The sequence below is a fragment of the Thalia democratica genome, chromosome 6 (assembly GCF_965202585.1).
Source record: "Thalia democratica chromosome 6, ktThaDemo2.hap1.1, whole genome shotgun sequence".
NCBI lineage: Eukaryota > Metazoa > Chordata > Thaliacea > Salpida > Salpidae > Thalia > Thalia democratica.
In genome coordinates this window covers 20339695-20363764 of record NC_139170.1, presented here as the reverse complement: position 1 = coordinate 20363764, position 24070 = coordinate 20339695, and the positions used below count along the sequence as shown (strand labels likewise).

The window sequence follows — 24070 nt, the reverse complement described above, 5'->3', positions numbered from 1 at the left end:
AAAAACATTGTATTTTTATAGTCTACACTCTACATCTATTATATCGTGCAAAGTAATAAATAAAGCGCATACTAAATTATATGGTAATTTTGTTACTTAACATTTTTTTAATGAACCAAAAATCAAAGCAGACAAAAAATAAACGAAACAAGTTAGAGTAAACATGCATTTACAATAACCACATTGTTTTTATCGCGGTGTTTAAGTCTTTAAGCCAAAACATTGATTTAACCGGACCAATCAAAGTTTACTTTTTGTTTGAAGCCGGCTTGATAGAAAAGGGCCGGATAAGCGACACTTTTAATTTTTCGGCTATCGTCAGCAAAGATGGTGTGTTTTTTCAATCATACTATATAAGCTATAAAGGAATGACTTGTTAAAAAATTCAGAATGTCTCAAAGTACACATTTTTTTAGAGAGAGAGATAGAAGAATTATGCACCAAGTTTAAATACGATTATAGGGTTAAAGGATAATTAAGATTTTTTTCGACAATACTTTTATATTAATAAATCAGTTTAAAACTTTTTTTTAATACAACATTTCTACGTATTCTTACTATATTAGAAATAAACTTTTATTCAAATATTTTAAATAATTTTATACTACTGTTACTGTACATAAATACTCATTAGTTTTAAAAAATACTCAGTTTTGTAAAACTAAAATTAATATTCTATTCATGGAAGAAATTTTATAGTGTTTAAATACTGCTGGCAACTTAATTTAACTATTATTTTTATTTTAGTAAGTTTAAAAACTTTAAACCTTTTAGATGTTTTTTTTTTTTTTTTTAATATTAAATTTAATGCTTTGAGAATTAATAAACTGAGCTAAGATTAAATATGAAGTAGTTACACAAAGTTATAAAAAACAGACTTTTTAAACGAAAATTTATAACGAAAACTATTTAAACATATTGTCAGTAAAGTTATCTTTTTATTTTTAGATAATTGCGTGTTTAGTTTTGATTTTTAGTATTCAATTTGCATTGATTTTGAAATGTAGAGCTCATCTAGAACACAGCTCTTAAGGATTTCGAATTTGTTTTAGATGTTCGAGTTTTGAGTTTGACCTGTATACAATGAAGCAAGTGATAAAAAATAGCACTGCGTTTGTCCTTTTCTTTTGTGCAACTTTTCTAAAAATTTGACGCGATGACTCCCCAACATAGGAGATGCACTAGTATACAGAGCAGGTATACCAATATATATTTCTGTAGCTTAAGTGCAAACATTTTTATTAACGAAAGTTTTAACAAAATAAAAACTTTCTTGCAACTTAAGTTTAAAAGTACTATTGCACTTTTTTTTGAACTATATGATTAATATTACCACCATAAAGTTATATTAAAGTGACTAGTTATATCTACAGTATCTCTAGGAATTGAGAAAAAATCGATATTATGATAAACCATAAAGTAACGTTTTACTAACCAAGCGCAAACAAAGACCCATTAGAAAACAGTTTTGGCTATTAGGGGGCGATAACTAGCAAGGGACAAAAAGGTGCTTTTGTAATTAGCTAGTCAAAGGGCGATATACAATAAGTTAGGCACATTGATTTTAAAATTTCTTCCAAGGGGCTTTATAAAAATGAGTTTGTAAATGCAGGCTACCCTCTACATGAGTGTGATTGCTCCGTAGTTGAGCTTCAAATTTACCTGCGTGGCCGATTCCCTTATCAGCAGGAAGCCTTGCGAGTACGATATTATCTTGGCTGCGTACAACGCTTGTGCGATTTGTTGGAAAATTGTTTATGTTTGTTAGTGCGGATATTGTCGTTTTACTATGTATTTATTGAAATTTCATGTGAAAAATAGATAACAAATAATTTAAAAATGAGTTTTGCTTTACAATTCAAACTATGTATTAAGCTTTAGTATAAATAAAAAACTAATTTATTAACTAAAACATAAAAGTATCATACAAAGTTTTACTTTAAAACGCCAGATAATATTTTTCTTAACAAAATTGATTTCAATTTTTTTCAATGGAATTTCAGCACAATACAACAAAATTCTGCTTGAATAAGTGCTTTGAAAACATTCAAAAAACAGTACTCAAGAAGTCATTGTATTATTATACATAGCTTTAAAATAATACAAGTATGTTGAAACGCTTCAAAGTTTTTAGACGAAAAAATAGTAAAAGTTATCATAAACAAAAGATAAAAAAAAATATAAATAATAAATCAATTTTAACTAGTAGAAATGTTTAGAGACTTAGTTGTATATTTAAAATCAAATCATGTAATTATGTACTCTATTTTGTATCGACTATCTTTAATGCGTAGATAAGGTAAAACTAATGGATGTCGTTTAGTTAATATTCTAGTTCAAAGGGTGCTTTAATAACTTTAATTTCTGTCATTCTGTATGAAAAGTAAAATTTGAAAGCTGCTGTTGGTAGCAACTATAGAAAGCTGTTTAACTTGTTCGTCTTTAATAGTTTTAAAGATGTCTTGAAAAAATTGCCAACAAAAAAAAATTCTCTTCTAAACCTAAATGACATATTACTTATCAGAAACATTTACGAGGCCATCTATTATCAAAAACTAAAATAATTTGCACAACTTTTTTTTCGTTTTGTAAATAAACTTCAATATGTGTACCTTTGTAAAAGTTTCAATAAAGGACTAATATTATTAATGAATTAACTTTGTGTGTTAATTATTACTGTACTGTAGTAGCACTATACAATTTTTTTTTATTTTTATTTAATTTTACTTTTTTTAAAGAAAATACTTAAGTTTAAAACTATCTTAAACCATTAAGTTAAAAAAAAAACTTGAGCACAATAAGTTTCAGCTTAAAGGCGCGTACTTAAACGGTATTATACTATTACGTACTAAATTTTCAAGTTGCTCTATATTAATTAACTTAAATTCCATAAAAAATGGTATGCAATTATATGCCTTTTGAACAATCATTACCAAATAAGTACGATCTTTTAAAGTGTGACATCTAGATAAAACGAAAAGAGTTTAAAAAACATATTTAGCCTTTACAATTACATCTATTGTTTGTCTTTGTTTTTAAATCTGTACTATAAAATAAAAACATATGAAATTGTAAGAGTATTATTAAAAAATCTCGACTGTGTTGACAAATGTTAGACGTATTTGTAAAAATATTTTCTTAAAGTAGTTTGATTTTTTTCCGATTTACTCAAAAGCGTGTTTATAACTGGATTATGTATCCTTAAAACATTCTTATATCGAGCCAAAAAATTGCAATATAGGTTACAGACCAGGGTTTCCTAAAGTGGGCCAAGTGGCCCCCTTGGTGGCCATGACAGATACTCATGGAACCATGAGCAGCAAAGGGACCAAAGGGGGGCCATAAGGTCATAAATTGAAACTTACACTAGATATTCTGGAGTTGCTAATGAAGAGCAAAAAATAAATAAAAGGTCTTAGGTGTTTATTATGGTAGTTTTTTAAGAATTTTGGTACAAGGGGGCCATTTGAAAAAAAGTTTGGGAAACTCTGTTATAGACAAACACTTATTTGGATATATTTAATTTAAAAAGTATTAAAAAAGTGATTTAAATTTAATGTAATATTTAGTTTACGGGATGTAAGAAAATAACAACTTTAAATAAGTTTTGTGCTTCGTTATTTATTGGGTTACAAGTTTATTAACATTTGTTATTGGTATAAGTAGTAGGTATGTTCCTACAAAAAAAGTAAGTATTAATTTAAGTCTAAACTTAAAGTAGTATAAGTCTTTTAATGTTTTATTCCTGCATTATTTTTTTTTACTATAATAATTTTAAAAAATACTTACTTCATTACTATAACAACAATAACAAAAATAATACTAGTTTTACTGATAAGGATAAATCCTAGTTGTAAAATGCTTTAAAAGTTAACTTAACTAAAATTAAAATTATTTTTAGAATAGTAGTTCTCAACAGCTTTGCAACTAGTTTACTAAGTTATTTGTTTACATATAGAGTTATCTTATTATAATTGAGCTTTACTTTCAAGTAAATCAGTTTATAAAGTAAGGTGAGGTAGAACGTGTACGTTTTATAAATAGACTTCCCTGTTTATTATAAACTCTGTGAAACTAAATTAATATGTCATCTATTAGATAAGTTCTAAAAGATTTTTCAAGTTAAATTACCAATACAAATATGGATGTGTAATTTTTTGTAGTTTCGTAAAATAAATAGATTGAGCTATGTCCCTCGTTCACAGTGTTTAAAATTTTAAAGTTCAGTTGGCATAACTAATTGTTTAGTTACATAAATTAAATTTTCATTAAGATCAACGTAAATATACTTTGTTTTTCGACAAAAAAATTAAAGTGTACGTAAAGTACATCAAAGTTGCCATTGTAAATTGATTTGGTTAACAGTTTTCCACTAAAAATACTTATAAAGGCTTTCTAGAAATTATTTAAGTTAGTTATTAATATTGTAAATAAATTGTAGAGTGTATTACTTGTAGGTTTGAAAACCATTAAAAAAATCAATTGAAACTTTATTCTAAGTAAAGTATAAACCGCATGAAATATTTCAATACCCTTTAAGCTTATTTAAACTCAAAATACTTCGTAAACTAGCTAAAATATAAATAACTATTCAAATTATAAATTTAAGCGTTTGTTAACAAAAGGTCATAGCGAAACAAGTTCACTGGAATATATAATAATAACAAATTATACAGTATCCTTTTTTTATTACTTTACTAACAGCTCTGTAAAAATAGATACTGTAAGGAAAGAATAGAAGCTAAAGTAGGTATATACATGTGGTGTCTATTAAAAATAAAATTAATTGCTATAGGTTTTTATAGTTAATGGTTAATAATAGATAAAATACTTAATGTCAAATCCGACTGTTATAAAACTATATAATATTTTTAATTATTAAGTCTAAGTTAAATTAAAGTAAAAATATAAAATAAATTAACAAATCATAATATAAACTATTTATTATATATTTATTATATTTAAGCACTGACGAGGTCTTTGACCGAAACTTAATTTGTAAAATAAATTCATATAAACTATTTACATGAAAATGAAGGAAGTACTAATTCTAAATATTTACTGGTTACTAATTATTGAAAAGATATATCTTATAATTACGTCACATATATATGAACACTGGGACTAGCTACTTAATTTATACTACAATATTAAATAACTTATTCTTTATGCTTGGAAAAAGTAGTGGAGCGCTTTAATTTTAGAAAATAATATGTGACCTATTGTCAATAAAAAGTAAAACAACAAACGTTAATTATTAAATTAATAAATTAAACAATAGTAAAGGCAATAAAAACCACAGAAAATTGGTATAATGTCTATTTCATTTATTGATTGCTTATAATGGTCAAATCTAAATGATAACAAAATTAAAGTTAGATTCAATTAAAAAGCAGATTGAACTAAAAATCAAAAATTGAAAAAAAAAAAAATAATAAAGCACAAAAATAAAACTTGTTATCAAGCTTTCAAAAACCCTGACCTATAATTAAGTTACAGCGCCATACATAAAACCACCATGACTTAAACTTTAATATATTATATAAAAAATAAAATAAATAATTTAATATTGTTTTTGAAAGGAACAGTCGGGTATCTAAATTAAAGAACTTGTATAGATGTTTTAATTATTTAAAAATTAAACTATGTTATAAATTACGGGTTTGTGTTTAATATGAAAGTTAAAATGTAAAACACAAAACAACAAGGTGGTTATATGCTAAGTATAAACCTGCAGTAAAAAGACCTCTAGCCATTCTATTGGGCGTAGTAGGTAAAAAGAATGGTTTATCTGTGATTCGTATACAGATTTCCAACTAAAATTGGAACTTAACACATTAAAAAAATATGAAGAACTATAGTCGAAGAGTAAAATTAATATATAAAATGTCGGAGAATAGAAAGTTATATGTGTGAAATAAATATCTAAAAAAATAAAATAAACTATATTTTTGCTTAAGATATATAATATATTAATATATATTAGGTGGGTGTGTGTGTTTATGTAAAAGGTAAATTAAAAACGAAAAAAATTGAATGGAACATCCTTCACCAAGCCAACAATAACATCAGTAGCGCGAGCAAGATCTACCAAGTATGCAACCTTGAACAATGGCAATTGTAGCAGAAGATAGTAAACATTTACTAAATAAAAAACGTGATATTTCAAACCGACGGTTCTTCTTCAAATAACACCTTGGCGCTTTCTCACCTTTCATTTTTGATTTACCTTTTACATAAACACATACACTCACTTATTATATATTAAGTTTGATGATATAATAAGGATAAAATTTGTTTATTCTTTAATCACTATCACCATTTGATAGGTTTAGTTTGATGGTTAGTTTAAAAAAAGTTAGCATTTTTCTTTATAAAAAATCAATCATAATTGTTATACTATTGCGGTGCACTACGGTAGTTGTGCACTTTTTGAGTCTAAATTCTAATGAAGTTTATGAAATTAAAAAAGTTTTCGTGATGGAGTTTTTCATCAAAGCCGGTACACAATAGTTTCTACGGCACTAGATCCCGGCTATGCATGTTTGGTATTCGAAAAGTTGTTTAACTTTTCGAATACTACATAAAAACAGTTTAAAAAAACAATTTAAGCAGGGAAATTAAAGTATAAAGATAAAACATTCTTTTTTTTTTCTTCTTCTTTTTTTTAGGTGAGTGTCTCTCCCCACCCTACGCCCCTTGTATATACCTAATTTAGCTTCTATTCTAACAGTATCTATTTTTCTACAGAGCTCCGTTTAAGTGTGTTAATCCATTAACACACAGAAACAACACGTGTTAGTGTAATAAAAGAAGGATATTTTATAATTTGTTATTATTAAAAGATAAATATGAAATTTTTAGATTAAAAATTGTATTATCTAAAAAATTTAGACATTTTACAAGTTTAAACTGATTCAAACTTCTAAAAAAATTATTTTAAAACTAAAAAAATGTCAATCAAATAAAAAAGCTTTATAAATTGTCTTTAAAATGTAAAAATGAATTGAATCAAAAAAATTATGAATAAAAGTAATTGGTTAAAGTACTTTAAAAAGTTTTATTAAATTTATTTATTAAAATATACAAAGATTTTATAACTATTACGTATTCATTTTTACATCTCATATAGGTAATTTAATATCAACACAACTTTTATGTTAAAATATTTATTAAAGAGCACTTAAAAGTACACGTTCAGTAGTTAGTATGAAAAACTGTACAAAAAAAGGCACTTTATACTAAAAATGCTACAGGTTTTAAAATGAAGCACTTGAATAGTGAAATAGCTCAAGTGTAAGCCTTCAAAGATTTTAAAGAGTGTAATATTAAATTCAATGTACTATATATATCTAAGTTTTTTTTAAAAATCTGTTGTTCAAACCAAGTTATAAAACTTTATACATAAAATGTATATAACGCAAATGCAAGTTTGTTTATGTAAAAATAACAACTAAAAGTTAAAGAAAAAGTAGAGATTATCTTTTTAACTGTTTTCGAGAATCAACTTAAATGTTTTTGTACTAAGTTTATTCATTTAGATTTGACCACAAATTTGTACATTTTCTGACTTTGAATTAAAAAGACATTAGTATTTCAAAATATACAGTTTTTTTACTTTTAATTAATACTTTGTACACAAAAAATCATATAAAAGTAATAAAAGAAAATATTAAAACTATAAAAACCATTAAAATTACTTTTTAAGAGACTGAATTAAAAAAATCTTAGTTTAAACTTTACCTTTTCGCAGAACAAAATAAATTAAATGTAAGGAATAGTTGGCCTAATCTTTTGTATTAAATAAGGTAAAAATATTTTGATTGTGATAGAAACGGTTAAATTATCATACTTTTAGCACAAACAGTTTATAAGAGAAACTCCGTATATATAATACATCAAACCAATGAATTAAGAGCTTTATAGCGTAACATCCATATTAATTTTTTTTGAATGTCTCCTTCAAGTTTAAATCAACTATACTTTGTACTCCCTCTACGTTTTTACAAATAAATTTTTCAGACATAGTACTCTTTTTCTATTTCACCTACTGGACTTTTTCTTAAAGTTGGTTGAAGGTTAGCACCATTTTTTGGAAGGTTTGCAAAATGGTTTCCATTTAGTTTATTATTCATCTCATGATGGTTTTTTTCTCCCTCACCTACTCTATATACATATCTGCGTAAAAATAAGAGCTTTTAAAAAAAGTTATTTCATTTAACATAATATTAAAAACTTTTGGTGTGTTTTTAATCCAAAATGAGTTTGAATTTTAAAAGCAGAGCAATAAATTAATTTTAATCAGGATAAAAACTTCTTTTATAGTTTGTCTAAAAGTTAAAAAAAACTGTTTTATAGTAGAAATTTTTTGAAATATAGATATACACAAGTAAAGACTCAATACAACCACATTAAAAAAACATTACTTCGCTGCTCGCCTTCGTTTTGCTTGCTTGCTTTTATAGCAGAAAACTGAAGCGACAATGATGATAATGAAAAACGATGCAGATCCAACAACTCCTCCTGCTACCAATGGTAAACTCATTCCTGCTATTAGCGTTGAGTTATTGTCAAGTGGCGGATATGATTCTACTGAAATATTGTTGGTTGTTGGCATCTGTTCGGTACCTGCTACAATTGCAATCTTTATTAATAGAATTAGTTGTTTATTTGATTAAGTTACTTTTAGTAATACTTTTACTTATTTTTTTATTTTTTCAATGCGATGCCTTTTTTAACCTTTTGCTAAAGTTTAAAACAAAAAATTCTGAATTTAGCTAAAAACTACTGACCATACAGACCTTGACATTTTTGACTTTTGCATCTTGCTGTTGCCTGAAAATAGATTAATTTATGTTGTTAAAATTATAGCTAAAAAAAGAATTAACTGCATAAGTTTAACACTAAAGGTTTAAAGTTTTAGTGTATAAGTTTTTTTTTTTGAGTATTTTCGTTTTCGTAATACGACTGTATAAAATATTTACACTTTAACGTCAGTAAGGTTTTAGAAGATATTTTCGAATTAGCTTACCTTATAAGGTGATTGTGTAGAAGTATCATTTATCGGGTAAAAACTATTTACACCAATCAACTGTACATCTCCATATGCGAACGTTCCACTGTGATCTTAAAGTTAGTAGTGTGAAATTAATTTTATTTGTAAAACTTGTCAGGATTACTTACATAAAATTAATAAAATACAAACAATTAAAAATTTCACAAAAACGAAAATAGTTTATTTAAAGTATATAAATAAATATTTAAAAAGGTTCTGAAAAATCTGTACAATTTACGCTATAAAAATAAATTAAAAAAAAAATTCTGATTAAAAAATATCTGAAGCATAACCTTAAAACATTTTTTAGCTTCACTTTAATTTAAGTTTTTTAAACTTGTAAGGCTTTCCTACGAAACTTTAAAAATTTACTTTGTCTGTAAAGTTTGATTGGTTCGACATTGTTAAAATAAACTTTAGACATTTTTCCAAAAAATGGTTGGTCTATTCTGTATTTTTTGTTTTCATCGTTCTTTATTGAATATGCAGGATTCAAAATGCCACCAACTTCAATGCTAGACTGTGAGTTGAAGACTGTGTACTGGGCATCTGTTTAAACAATAATATAAGACCGAAATTTTGTTGATTTAGGACAAATTTAAAACGAAAAAAAGGAAGCTTCACAAACAAGCAAAAGACAAAACAAATAGATATTTTGAATTGGTTTTAATTATTTTATGTGGTTGAAATAAGTTTTATATATTACAAATAAAAGTAGAAAATGTTAACATGTTCTTTTTACATGCTTTTAATGATTTTTTATGGTAGTGTTTTTATTACATCGATAAAAAATTGTTGTCTAAAAGTCACGCTTAGAATAATTAATGTGCAAGTAAACATGCAATGGTTTAATATTTTTTGTTCATGCTTTTCTTAACTTTAAACACTAAATGTTATTTTTGTAGTTTAACTTTGTTACGTGTTGTAAAACAAGTATATGCTTCAAGTATTTTTTGATTTTATACTTAAAAAGAAAAGCTAAGTTGTAGGTTTTTTGTGTTATAAAATATATCTTATTTTCTTAGGATGATTTTAAAAATATTAATCTGTTATAAGAAAACAAAATCCCATCAAAGTATTAAGTAAAATATTTATTTTTTAATTATAATAAAGTAAAAAACATATTGTAACGTCTGCCTAGCAATTGTAAGAAAGCGCGATTAAGCAAGGCTAGCAAAGTGCAATGAAGCATAACAAGTCATGTTGATCGTACCTCTTTTTTTTAACCATTTCGTAACAAGGTTTCTTGAGTCGGTTGGGACATTGCTCATTAGCATACTTAGTGACTGACTGCCTCCTAAATATGATACAAAAACTGATATTCAATATAAAAAAGCCCAACTTTTGGTATGTTATTTATTTCAAAATTCCAGCATTGAAACATAACTGAGTAAAAAATACTTTCTTATGAAGTTAAAAAAAAAACGGTTTTAATACATTTTACTAACTTATTAAATATCTAGTTGCTTAAAAGGTCAAGCTTTTGTATTGACTATATAAATATATTTTAAAAACAATAGAAATTATTTAATCAAGTTTGTTTAATTTGTGAATTTTCGCAGTTTTAAAATATAATAAGTGTTCGGATTTGGAGAGTAGTTGATAATTTAAAACACTTTAAAGCTGTTTAGAAAAAAGCTTCTTAGTGTTGAATTTTGTTAGTAAAATGATATAAATTTCTGCATTTTCAACAGAAAAATTAGTTATCACGATCTAAAGTGGTTAAATGATACTACTTATGATTGGTTAACGTTAAAATGATATACTCTAAGACTGAAAGCACCAATAGTAGTAATGTTTACAAAAAGAGAGTTTTGTTAATAGTCCGATGAAATTAAATAAAAACATTGAAAGTTTACTTAAAACAAGTTATTAGGGACATTAGAAAACACCGATGTTCATTTAAAACAAAATTGATTCATTTACAATATTAAAGCTAGACACACTGAAATAAATATCCCTAAAGTACTTGAAAAGACTCAAAAAATTTTGAGTAAATACCAGTTCTGTGCATATAGTAAAGCCTTTATTAATTTTAAGTTATACTATAAAACTATTTTAAACATATATTTATAGTGCAAGCTTAAAGAATTTTATACTTGGAGAAAAACCTCTTAAAAATGTATCATTTTAAATACTTTTACTTACTTAAGTTATTAAGGAAAAAAAAATTGAGCAAAAAGACTTAACGTTGTAAATAAATTATTTCATTTCATTAGAAACTTATTGTGTTAGTTAAACTCAAGCAGTTTCAATACAAAAACTCAACAATAAAACATTCAATAACGACTACACAGTCAAAGTTGTTGTTGTACATTTCTTCAATGATATTGTTTTTTTATTCATTGTAAAGACTTTAGCTTTAAGGTTTTCACCTTAAATTTAAAGAATAAATTATTATAATGCATTTTAAAATAAATATGGCTTTTACTTTTATATACATTATTTATTTTAACTATGCACAGTTTTTTGACTTTTTACAATACTTTCTATACTTCAAAATAATTTATAAAAAAAAATTCGAAAGTACTTTCATAATAATGGAATAGCTTTTATTACATGATGCTAATCATTTAACTTTAGAGCATTAACAACTAGTAAAAGTAAACTGATAGTTAAATAAAATATGTAGCTGAACTAAATTAAGATAAATTTCTTATATAATTAGAAAGTATAGTTTATTAATTTTTGGTTTGTCAGTTTGAATATTACTAAAAAAGCTGTTCTTGATTTTTTTTTCTACCAAAAAAGCCTACATAGTCTAAATTTCTGTAGCTTTTATAAAGATTTTGTACAAAATACTATTTTTATACACAAAAATAAGAACTAATAAGTACTGATAAGAGTTATAGTATACTTTTAAAAGCTTAAAGTATGAGTTCATTGTATATGATTATCATATAGTAGTACTTTAATAGTTGCTGTAATATGAATTTAAGTTTAGATTAAAAGTTGAGATTCAACTTAAAAATTTAAAGGTAAACGTCATGAAGTTTTTCTAATAACTTACCGAATCATTTTTAATCATTATCACTTTACTTTAAAAAAATGTTTTTTAGTTAAAAAGACGTAAATTTTTTTTCAAGTTGATTTCACTTTAAAGATTTTTAACTTAGCTAACAGCTGCATTTTACCGTTTTGTAAAGTCCAAAATAGTTTTTGAAGTATAAGGGTATATATTCAGAAAGTTTAATAGGTTACTTAGGGAAGGACCAAATTTTAATATCAAAAAAAGTTTTTTTTATTGAAAACCGATCTTTTCAAATAGTTTTTAAGCAATTCTTCTTAAACTATTTCAAAACTATCTTGTAAACAATTCTGTTATGTGAAGTTTAAAGTTTTGAGTAAATATGTATTTTATTGAAAAATAAAGTTCTTCTTTTAATTATAAAACACTTATTTTATGATTTAAATCTTGTTAAAACGTTAAGGTGTTTCCCCTAATATTTGCTGGGTCAGCCTTTTTATTTTATTATTTTATTATTTTTAGTTATTAAAAATTCAACTTTTAACAAATTTTTAATATCTTTGTGTAAGGTGGTTAGGGATAACGGTATAAATTAAAAAAAAAAAAAAAAAAAAAAAATGACTCAGCGAATATTAGGTCAAACACCTCAACGTTTCAATCGGACCCATTAAAAGTTATCACAATACGGTTTTTTTAAATTCAAGACGTATCAACTACTTTAAAGTTTTAGCTTTTTTTATTAGAATCATACACTTTTAACGTATGACAAATTTTAGCTTGTAGTATCACTACTTAAAGGAATTTTTTCTTAACATTTAAAAAAGTAAATGGTTTAATGTTTAAATACACGTTAATGTAATACCAAAATTGCAAAAAACTGAAATATTTTAAAGGTTATAAAAAAGAAACTAATCAATAAAATTAAAAGATAACAAAAAACAGTTTAAAATGTACAAAGCAATAAAAAATATATTAAACAAATACTTTGCATGGTACTATACTATTACATTAACTGAGATAAATTTATAACAACATAAACTATTTTTAGTAGATAAATTTTGTTTTAAAAAATAAAAATCTAGTGATATGTATTAAACCTAGGCCTTTCAAAAGACAACAATAATAAAACTCTAAAAGAATATTTTTAAAGCTTGAACAGTTTTTCTAAGAGTAAGATTTTCATAATTTATCTTTTTTTGTTAGTAATTTTTGTGCTGCTTGTTTTTGCTGCTGTATTTTGAAAATATATCATCTTAAGTTTTAAAAAATTGTTTTAACCAATTTTTTTGTTTTAATCTATTGAACTATAGGAATACAAAGTTTTTTAACTACTACCTTTTTAAACTTTAACAACATTCTTGTTGAAAATAACTTTTAAGTATTTCTTTACTAAAACTTATGTTTTTATAGTTGTAGCCTGAATTCAAAAGTTTACATTTACTTTTTAAATATTAAAAAAAATAATGTGTTGGAAGGTTAAATATCTCGAAAACTATAAAGATTTTAAATTTATTATCAAATCAAGAATTTCAGAGAACATTAGCGAAACTTGGATAAAATACTTACTAAGACTTTATATATGTTTATAATTTTAGTAATAAAAGAGTACAAACAAGTTTGTATTTGTAAAATTTTAATGTTTATTTGTATCATATATTTAAGTAAGTTCAGTTTTAATAGCCAAAAAGCTAAGCAACTAACAGTTTTTTAGTTAAAACATAGTTTGTTTAAAGGTAAATAATTTTTAAAAGTCCTTTTATTAGGAACGTTACTATAACGCTAAATAGTGGTTATTAAATTAGCGTAGTACCTAAATAAAACATCAAATGTTTCATCATTCAAAAAAAAATTATAAATAAACATGCATTACCAACCTTGTTTAGTTTTTCTAATAGTCCAATCATCGACGCGCATTGTAGCATTTGTCATTTTTCTTTCAATCACAACATAATGTAGAACACCATCAGTGACCGGTCGGGGTTCAGTTAGAATGACGTCTTTTGCTCCAACGTTAAATTTTAAAGTCAGTTTTCCGTTTTCCTGTATTACAAGATCTTTAAAATACTAAAAGTGACTTTTTACTAGTGTATAAATAGTAAAATGAAGTGTAAACATAACTGCTACCATATTTAATGTTTTTATTTAAGTTATAACTTTAAAAGCTTTATATAGCCTTAGCAGTATTGAAATACTTTTGAACCTTATTAACATTGTAAAAATTACAGTCAATCGTTTATTAATAAAACTCTTATAGTTTTTTAAATACACGAGAAACGTTATCTTATTTGAAAAAATAGGATTTTTTGACTTTACTGAACGAACATGCTGAACTTAATAAACTGAAACACAGTTATTACGTTTACCATAAGAGCTTAACTAAAAAAACTTTGTAAAAAAAACGGGTTTCTAATCCTTGTAGTTTCATACTATTTTGCCATTTAATTTTGTAACTATGAAAATAAATGAACACATAAAGTTATTGGAAAAAAAAAAGCAAAAAACTATAAATATTTAGTCGAGTAACTTATAAGAGATGTTTAAAAACTTCATTAAGTACCTAGAAGTACGAAAAACATAGAGAAATAGCTTTTTTTGACTGCTTTAAAGTTTTATATTTATTTATTTTAATCTGAATGAGTACAAACTACACATGATGGTAAGTTTCTATGAAATTTGTTAATAATAAAAAACGTTAGTGAACTGTAAAAACATAGTTTGTCAAAATGTATGTATTTTACTGCAATAAATCTAAGTATTTGATCAGAACATTTTTTATATACATTTAAACATGCAAAGTAACTTAAAAGATCTTTTTTAATCAGTTTAGAAAATCTCATGTAGCAAAATCTTTTTTTATTTAAACCATTAGAAATAAAATAAGTCTTCAAAAACTACAATATAATAGGTCAGGAACAGTATTTTAAGTGAACTTTGGTTTATAAAATTACGATAGTAACTCGTTTATCTAGTAGTTCAGAATTTATAATCTGTAAAAAACCTCTATTTTTCAATATTGTCTTGTACTGCTAACTCTCTTGTTTATGAATCACTGTATATTTTTCTATTAAAACTGTCTTTGTCTTAAGTTTAGACTGCTTTACTAAAAATTATTTTGATTTAAATTCGATAAAAATGTTTCGTTTTAATCGAAAAATGAAGGCTATAGCAAAAAAAAAAAAAATAATGGAATTTTTAAGATTTGATAATTTTACAAGCAGTTGTAAAAAAAAATGTTTCAGACTAAACAATTCCACCAGTAATCTTTCTAGAACTTAGTACTGACCGATCTTCTAAAGGTATCTGATATGTCGAAGGACTGCGAGCAACAAAATTCACCATTTAGTTAGAGTAATGTTAAATTTTATTTTGCAGGTGTCTAAAATGATCAATCAACTGAGCAGCATTACATGAATTGCGGTAGATTGTACAACGACTTTGCTTTAAATGATATATTAAAACTGCTATAGACTACAACGAAGCGAATTATCAGCCGCGCAGCATGAAAACACAACAATTGCACAGCTCAGCCACACGCCAAAATAGCAGCTATCAAAGAAACTTGCTCACTATTGAAAGCTTCAGAAACTTTTCACTAGATGCACTTCTTACATATACCAAACACATATTGGAACTTTTGTAGCTTGTAAACTCGACTTTAAGGTAGTCACGTCTTTTACTTCTATACCTTTTATTGCTAGAGCCTGGATTTTTTTGGGCAAGACTTGAAACAATCACACCGCCAACATTTGATGAACAGTTAGTTTTACCCGAAAATATAACAGGAGTTGATGAAAACAACTTTTCGAGATTTTGGGATGATTTTGAGCTTCTTTTAACAACTGTATTTAAACAAAAAGTTTTTAAAGATTTTAAAGAACTAAGAGTTAACAGTTCTTCAACGATTAAATATAAACTATTAAAAGTAATAGACAATACAAAAACACAACATATATCATGCTAGATTTAAAAACAACAAGACTTTGCGATCAACCACTTGATCGGTCAAGCATTGAGCTCAAAGTCTTGTAAATTTTTAACACAAAATAGTCCGTGCCCTCCGTACATGATTGTATCTGCTCCGACTTACAATTATTAATTTCAAGTAATCCGCAATCGACTGGGGACTCTCTCCTCTGACTTGGATCAGTGTTGCATCTTTAGTCGTGGTTTGAAAAGTTAAGCTTAGCAAGTCGCCTCTCGTGCTCGGTAAAGTACCTTCCCATGTATACACGAGTACACCGCCAAGCGGCCTGCCTTTGTTTTGGGAGGACCCAAGATTGGAACCAAACAAACAGGCAGGACCATCTGCATGGGTTGGTAGTGATGCTTTTTGCAAAACTTAAATAACTCTAGTTGCTTTCTTAGTTTAAAATTACCTTTAAAATATATGTTTATAGTAAAAAAAAACAAAAATTATCAAAGTCTGAAGTTTTATATACACTCTCTTACTAAAACTGTTAAAAATATTTTAAAATTTTTAGAATAGTTACTTATTTTCGCTAGTTTAATGAAAACAAGAAATGGTATTTTTGTTTATATTTAGTATACTAACAAATAAAAAATATAATGTGTGACCAAATAAGATTGTTTATTTTAAAAATAACTATTACCTAAACTGAGCTAAAATTTGAGTCTTTTAAACTGTTAGTTCTACTAAGTATATAAGTTTTAAACTATTTATATATCAATGCATTAACTAAATAAGTATTAACGTTTTAGAAATGATAACGTTTAATATATTTTCACTCTTAAAAAAACGTTTGTACACTAAATGCCATAAACTGTTAATGTGTATTTGATAATAATAATACAAAACTATAAGTAAAACTACATATAACTCAGTTTAGATTAAATAATACCTATTTAAATACATAAAAAAGACTAAAAACAAATTACAATTATAGCTTTGGAAAAATTTGCTTAAACTAGCATAAAATCTATGTATAAGGATTTTGTTTTGTTTAATGAATTTTTATTGCTGTTTAAGATTTGTTACCAATGAAAATAATTCTTAGTAGTCTTATTAAAAAAAATTCAAAACTATTTTTGTTTGTAATAAATAGTTTGTTATTACTTATTAATTTATAAAATTCTTATACAACGAATATATTAATGAAAGATTAGTACGAGTGTGAAGTTAGCTTGAATAAATTTTTAAAAAATGTCCAAATTTTTGATCCAATTATTTTCCATATCTTAGTAGCTAATTAAAAACTTTTTTATTCTAGAGAACGGTCCTTAGTCTAAAATCTAAAAATATATCTTTTGGACTGGGGTTTCGTTATTTGTGTGGAGCCCCTTAGAAAAATTGGGTTTTTTTTATTTCTTTTTTATTTTTTGAGTTTGAGTGAAAAAAAAAAAAAAATATTTTTTAAACCTTCTTAATAATATGTATTTAAACGGCTATAATTTTTTTTTTACTAACTGTCAATATTTTGTACAATTTGGCCTTAATTGGGTTTTTTTATGAATTTTATGAATTATGAACTCAAACTCATAAAATAAGAAAATTCATAAAAAAACCCAATTAAGGCCAAATTTTACAAAATATTGACAATTAGTTAAAAAAAATTTATAGCCGTTTAAAAACATATTATTAAGAATAGTTTTTAGACAAAGGACCGTTCTCTAGAATAAAAAAAAAGTTTTTAATTATCTACTAAGATAAGGAAAATAATTAGATCCAAATTTTTGACATTTTTTTAAGATTTGTTCAAGCTAACTTCACACTCGTAAGATTAGTACTATAAAAGTTTGTATTTTGCTTAAAATTTTGTTATACCATATTTCAAATTAAAGTTTTATCAAAAGTGTTTTAAACTCTTAAAATAATATTTATATTTAAGTTAAGCTTTACTGTTCTCCTCGAGAAAAAAAACTTGCAATTTATAATTTTACTACAAAAAATATAGGGTTAGATATAAGTTCAGTTTGTTTTTCTATACATTTAAACTTAAACAAAATTACAAAACTAAATACTCATACTATACAAATGAGGTCTACGTAGAACATCAATATAAGACTTACCAACTTTTTCAGGGTTTCCCAAAGTAGGCGATATCGCTAATTTTTGAGTATTATTAGTTGGCAGATGAGCAATAAATATTAAATGGGAAAAAAGAGTGCTATTTTTAATTGTTGCTGTTTTTTGCATTGGTAGGAACAAAAAACTTAATGTTCAAACTAAGTTTATTATTTATTATTTTCTAAGAAAAAGCTTAAAATACTCCATAAGATACTACATATAAACTTTGTTGTTTGTTTTCACTTAAAGAATAGGCATTTGTTGTAAAAAAGAATTAAGTAAATGTAATTTAAATTATAGTTTTGATTAACACCATTTTGAATAAATTTTAAAGTTTTGTAAATTTAGGGTATTTAAGTGTATTTATTTTGCCGGTTTGTTATATGCAACAAAAAAATTTTTGTAGTTGATTTTAGAAAATAACAACTATTTTTCAACTATTTAAACTGTTTACCAGTATAAGAAATAAATGTTTAAATGTAACAATAGTACCAAAATTTAAATTATAATAATTTTACAGGATGTTAAACGAGTTAAATTATTTTGCTAAAAGAACACTCAATAAAGGAAAAGTTTTACTAGTTTAATTTGAAAAGCAATTTAGTTCCTTTATTTAGGAAACCCTGGGTTACTTAGAGACGTTAGTTCTACATAAAATTTAGTCATGCAAAACATATTTGTCACAGTTTGTTATACTTTTAAATCTTTCTGTTGTAAATACTTTAATTTCTTATACTTAACTTGTTATGTGTCTAATAACTACAAATAAACACGCAAAACATATAATTTTTAGAGCTGCTAGAATAAGAACCTTAATTTATAAAGTCTCCGAATAAATTTTTTAATACTTATTTATGAATTGCAGCCGAATAACATCTAAGATACAAATACACAAATTAAAAAAAATATATATACATGTTTATATAAATTCTTATATGTATACTGTTTCATTAAAAACGTAGACAAATTCAATGTACAACATTTATCTAATTTAATTCAGAAGTATAGTTAGCACAAGTTTTATTTATTTTTTCATTTAGCTTTTGCATTTGTTATATACGGAACTTTAAAATAATATAAACAAGACTTTTATCATAAATAGTTTGTTTCTCTTATTATATATTTTTATTTTAATTGTTATAATTTTTTGCAAAACCAAATTGGAAACTTTTTTTAAACTACTATTGTCAATAGAAGAAATATTAACAAGTCAGTAATGTTTAAGTACATTTGTATGAACAAGCTTTTAGTTCTTAACTTTTTAGATAACTTTTAGTTTAAGATTAAATAACTTTGTATATGAATTAAAATAAGGTATATTTTTAAAAAACCTAGTAAATTGATTTTTATAATTGTAAAAAGACTCTAAAACTTAATAATAATTTCAACTGTTTTGGTATTTTCAAAATATTAATTTTAACATAAATTGTATTAATTTTGTTTAAACTATATTTATGTATACCTGCTTTGGTAAGAAGTTTTTGTTTAAAACATAAAAAAAAAAATAATTTGTAGTATTTGCTACTTAGAACTTTATCTGAAATCTTGAAAAAGCATCACACAAACACTCTAAATAAACTTTTGAAGTTTTTCATGCAGTATTAGTGAGAGTAACAAAATAAAACATTAAACATGAATTTCCTTACCAGTCAAATTTCCTTTCAATATGTCTAGTAAATACAACAGTTATTGTAGTAGTTAATAAAATGTTTGTTATATAAGATTTTAAATTAAATTAAAATATATATACATATTTTTAATTAACAAACTTAAACAACTTTAGTTTGTAAGGAGATTTAAAAATTTAAAAATTTATATTATGAAAAGGTTATAAAATACTTATTATTAATGTTAAAAACTGGAAAATATTTTAAACTTCGTTACTAAGTCTACATTATTCAAAACATGAAAAAAATTAATAAGTTTTTAAAAGCACTTTAAAGAGATTTTAAGCTTTAGATATATTTAAGTACCTTGTAAAATAACTTTGTATTTATTTTTAAATGAAATAATAATTCAAATACTTTTTTAAAAGGTTTATCTTAGTTTTATATACCATAAATATGAGTTATATGAGCTTGATTTAAATTCATTTAAAGAGTTCGTTAGTTTATTAAGTTTTTCAAAGGACAACGCAGAACTATAATTACATGCTATTAATTTATACTTGTGATTCTAGTAACGATAAGTAATGCTAGAAGTTTGAGTTTATTTCAGCAAAAATAGTAACATACATTTATAATAAAACTTATGGTTGTTTATTTCTTTGGTGAGTTTATTTTGGTAAGTTAAAGTAAGTAGAATGTTCTCTTGAATTTATAAAATAATTTGTATACTATTTTGACACATTTACTTAGCTGTTGTACTAAAATAATGTATATCTAGCACAGCTAAGATTTAACGATAGTAAACTCTAAACTAAGTGTACTTCTACTACTACTACTACTATTATGGGACACAATAGAATAGAACTTAAAAATAACTTACGTCTTTCACACATATTTCCAGCATAAAAGGTTAAACTACAATCACACTTAAATCCAGTCCATCTGTTAATGCAAGTTCCGCCATTTTTGCACTGACATTGAGACTGAGGGCTACGACTCGGTCCTAAAAGTTACTTACTTTTTAATATTTTGGTTTTAAATACTATGACTATGCTATCGTCTCAAACTAAACTAAAAAGCATTGTTTACAAACTTTTACGTACTAGTCTAACAGTTTTTAAAGTAGTGGCAGCACAGTATAGAATTAAAAATCATTAAAACACTTTGAACAACATAAGAAAATCATAAATATTTACAATATCTACAAAAAATACAAGCAATAACCATTACAGCCTCGTTTAAAGCTTTTATCAGGACGATTTATTATTTGTGGATCAAGAGCCATTAAATCGTACACTTTATCCTCGATAACAATTGATGCCATACAACCTTCATATCCGTTTCTTGAGTACAAACTTGTTGGTAACAAATTGTTACGAAATATTTCTTGTTTTACTCCTCCAATATAGAGCAATCCTAAATTTTTACAATTGAAAAAAGAAACTTTATGGTGAGGATTTAAGTATTCTTTAATTGAATTAAGAAAATTACAAAAACAACTTAATATATTAAACAAACGATTTAGCTTACTAAAAACAGTAATCCTCAAATCAAATTCAAAAAAGTTCTCAAATATTTTTTTTGTTTTTTTTTACACTTATACATTTTATACATTTAGTACTAAACTTTTCAACTATATTTTAATTGTAGTTTAAAAGTAAAAAACTAAAATGTTTTTAAAACTTAAGTTTATTTTTTTATTAGTTTAATTCTAACTTGTAATAAACTCTAGCTTACAACGTAAAAAATAGCTTAAGTTATTATCTACTAACCTATTTCTGGACAAGACAAACGAGAATCTACGTATTCAGTTGAACTACCATCTATATCTAATTTAAATTTCCCTGTAGAATACAGAACTATAGTTATGTCATGCCATCTGTTGTCATTCACTAATCCAGGAGGTGATGATGTTAGAGGCTGAATCATTTTTCATTATTATAAATAACTTGTTTAACTACGGTCCTTAAAGTTAAATTTTAAGTAAAGCACCCTTGTTAAATAGTAAAAATACTTTGAACTAGAGTTTTTTTTTGATACAGCAAAGTTTAACATTCTTAAAATGATTAAACATAACATAAAAATAGTGATAATTCAGAAACTAAATAGGTACAACCTTAATAAATTTTATATATTTTATGAAATAAACCAACAATTTATTTACTTTACAAGTTTTCTAATTTTGTATAAACTTTTTTTTAACTCGTATAACATGTATTAAGCTAACATTTTTTAAGAATTTTTAAGAGGCAATAATAAAATATATTGCTAATGTTAGTTAATTAAACAACAAGTAAAAGAAAAGAAATAACAAACCTGCTTAACACCTCCGGAACTAACAAACAAATGTAGGCTTCCCTGCATTAATTCTACAGCAAGAAAGTTCTTGTTTTCACTGGTATGATAAAGAATTATTCCATCGTTCACTATAGTCTTCATCGTAAACTTTATTGTTATCGAGTTTCTGAAAACCCATATATAAATTTTAATTTTTTATTATGTACTGATTTAAATGTAAAGTCTAGTTCAGAAGTTTAAAAAAAAACAATTTAAAGTTTTAAAAATAGTACTGTAACTTAAGTGAGAAGAAATTTCATTACTTACAACTGCTTACTCAACAAGTTTTACCAAATTTCATAGTACTTTAGTTTAATAAATGTTTAATACAACATTTAAAGCTTAAAAGCTTTAAACTTTGATACTTAATTCTTAAGAAACTTAGTTTAAGATTTAAAATTGTATAGTTCTTGCTTTTAACAAAATATATTTTATATACCTTCTAAACAAGCGCGGTCTTACAGAGACAAAGTTTTCTGATCTAGCAAATGTGATTGGAAAAGCGACTATTTTTTCTGATGAGTCTCTGTAGGAACAATTTTTTTCACAGTTATAGTTTTGATCCAATAGACATCTGAAATAAAAAAAATAACTAAGAAATTTCTATAACATATAAGTTAAAAAAAAAAAAAACTAACTACTTAATAAAACTAACTTATCTATCAAGTATTCTTCGTTAAATTTGACGTTTTCAATATTTCCAATAAAAGATTGATAAACTCTAGTAGGATTTTTCATTGTTTTGTTTGTAAGATATGGATCATAAATCTTACCAAGATGAACTAGGTCATAGGCAAGAACGCTATGGTCCCCCGAAATAATAACTGTAAATTTTTATAACAGGTTTGTAAGTTTCATCAGATCAAAATTGTTATATTACATGTCATAATATTTTGTAAAAACAAGTTATTAGCAGTTAATGAGATTTGTTAAGAATAAAGTTTTTATAAATATCTTTTAAACAAATTCAACAAAGTTAATCTAACAGTCTTTTTTTGTTTGATCCACAAAAAGTTCAACTGTTTTATCGCGACGTGAAAGTTTAATAGAATGCCATTGCCCATCATTAAGTTTAGATCCAACTAATAAAGACGACGGGCCTGCTCCTATATTTAAAAAAAACTTTAAAACAGTTTAGCTTTTTAAAACTTTAATGAAGAGCTTGCAACGCATCATTACGTTTAAACTTTTATTAATTATTTATATGTTTATCTTTGTATCTAAAAAACTATGCAAGTTGAAAAAAATACATTTAAAAAAAACTATTTACGACAATACTTTCTTCCTTAAAACTAGTAGTTTGTAAGATAAAAAAAAAGATCTTATTCAATTAGATAAAAATTTTTTTTAAAGCATTCCTTATGGAAAGTGCTAGTACAATTTTTCTATTTCATTTAAAAAATATTTATTATATAAAAACAAACAGAAGGTCATTAGTAAATAATAATAAAAAAACAACAAGAAGTTGACCTAACTTTACATTAAAACTTTACTTAACTAAGCTTTCTAATAAAAGTTAGTTCACATATAACAAAAAAAATTGAATGTTAGTTTACATAACTTACGGGACTTTACAGACATTTTTAGTTCAGAAAAAATATAAACATAAGGAGGAAAATACAATTTTTCTAAAAGTTTAAATCGTTTAAAATTAAAGATAAAAACAAAATCAGCATTAAGTTTATTGATCAGCTTTCAACAGAAAAGTTTAAAAATAATTTTCCCTTTACTCAAGAGAGTTGTTTAGCTAAGTTAATCAAGCTTGTGAGTTAGGTTTTAATAAAATGTAATTAGATATCATCGATTGCTGCTAGTCTGTCAGGTTTTAATCATTAGTAGTCTGAGAAAGTTTTATAACATTTTACCGGGAACTAGTAAAGCATGACAAACTTTATTGACTGCTATTTAAAATGTAAATTTAGTTTCAATACTTAAAATCACTCAGATTAATAATTTTCAACATCATAAAGTTTATTTTAGACAATTTTTTTCTTATTGTTCTTATTTATTTTTCTTTACAGTATTAAAACAGTCTTATCTAATAACTACTACTAACAAAGTATAATATAGTTTATTAA

General features: G+C 24.8%; 1 protein-coding gene across 1 annotated transcript; it reads right to left on the bottom strand.

Moving 5' to 3' along the window:
- Positions 1-1620: 1620 nt before the first annotated feature.
- On the bottom strand, positions 1621-22822 carry LOC145838886 (neurexin-3-like). Its single transcript, XM_082946506.1, has 14 exons — positions 22648-22822; positions 22432-22566; positions 21972-22119; positions 21428-21575; positions 20880-21071; positions 20536-20658; positions 16111-16328; positions 13898-14063; positions 9428-9604; positions 9032-9126; positions 8793-8835; positions 8427-8628; positions 8048-8178; positions 1621-1730 (listed from the first exon to the last, which is right to left on the bottom strand). The coding sequence occupies exons 1-14, from the start codon at positions 22728-22730 to the stop codon at positions 1621-1623; spliced, it is 1971 nt and encodes a 656-aa protein (XP_082802632.1). The 5' UTR covers positions 22731-22822.
- Positions 22823-24070: the final 1248 nt, after the last annotated feature.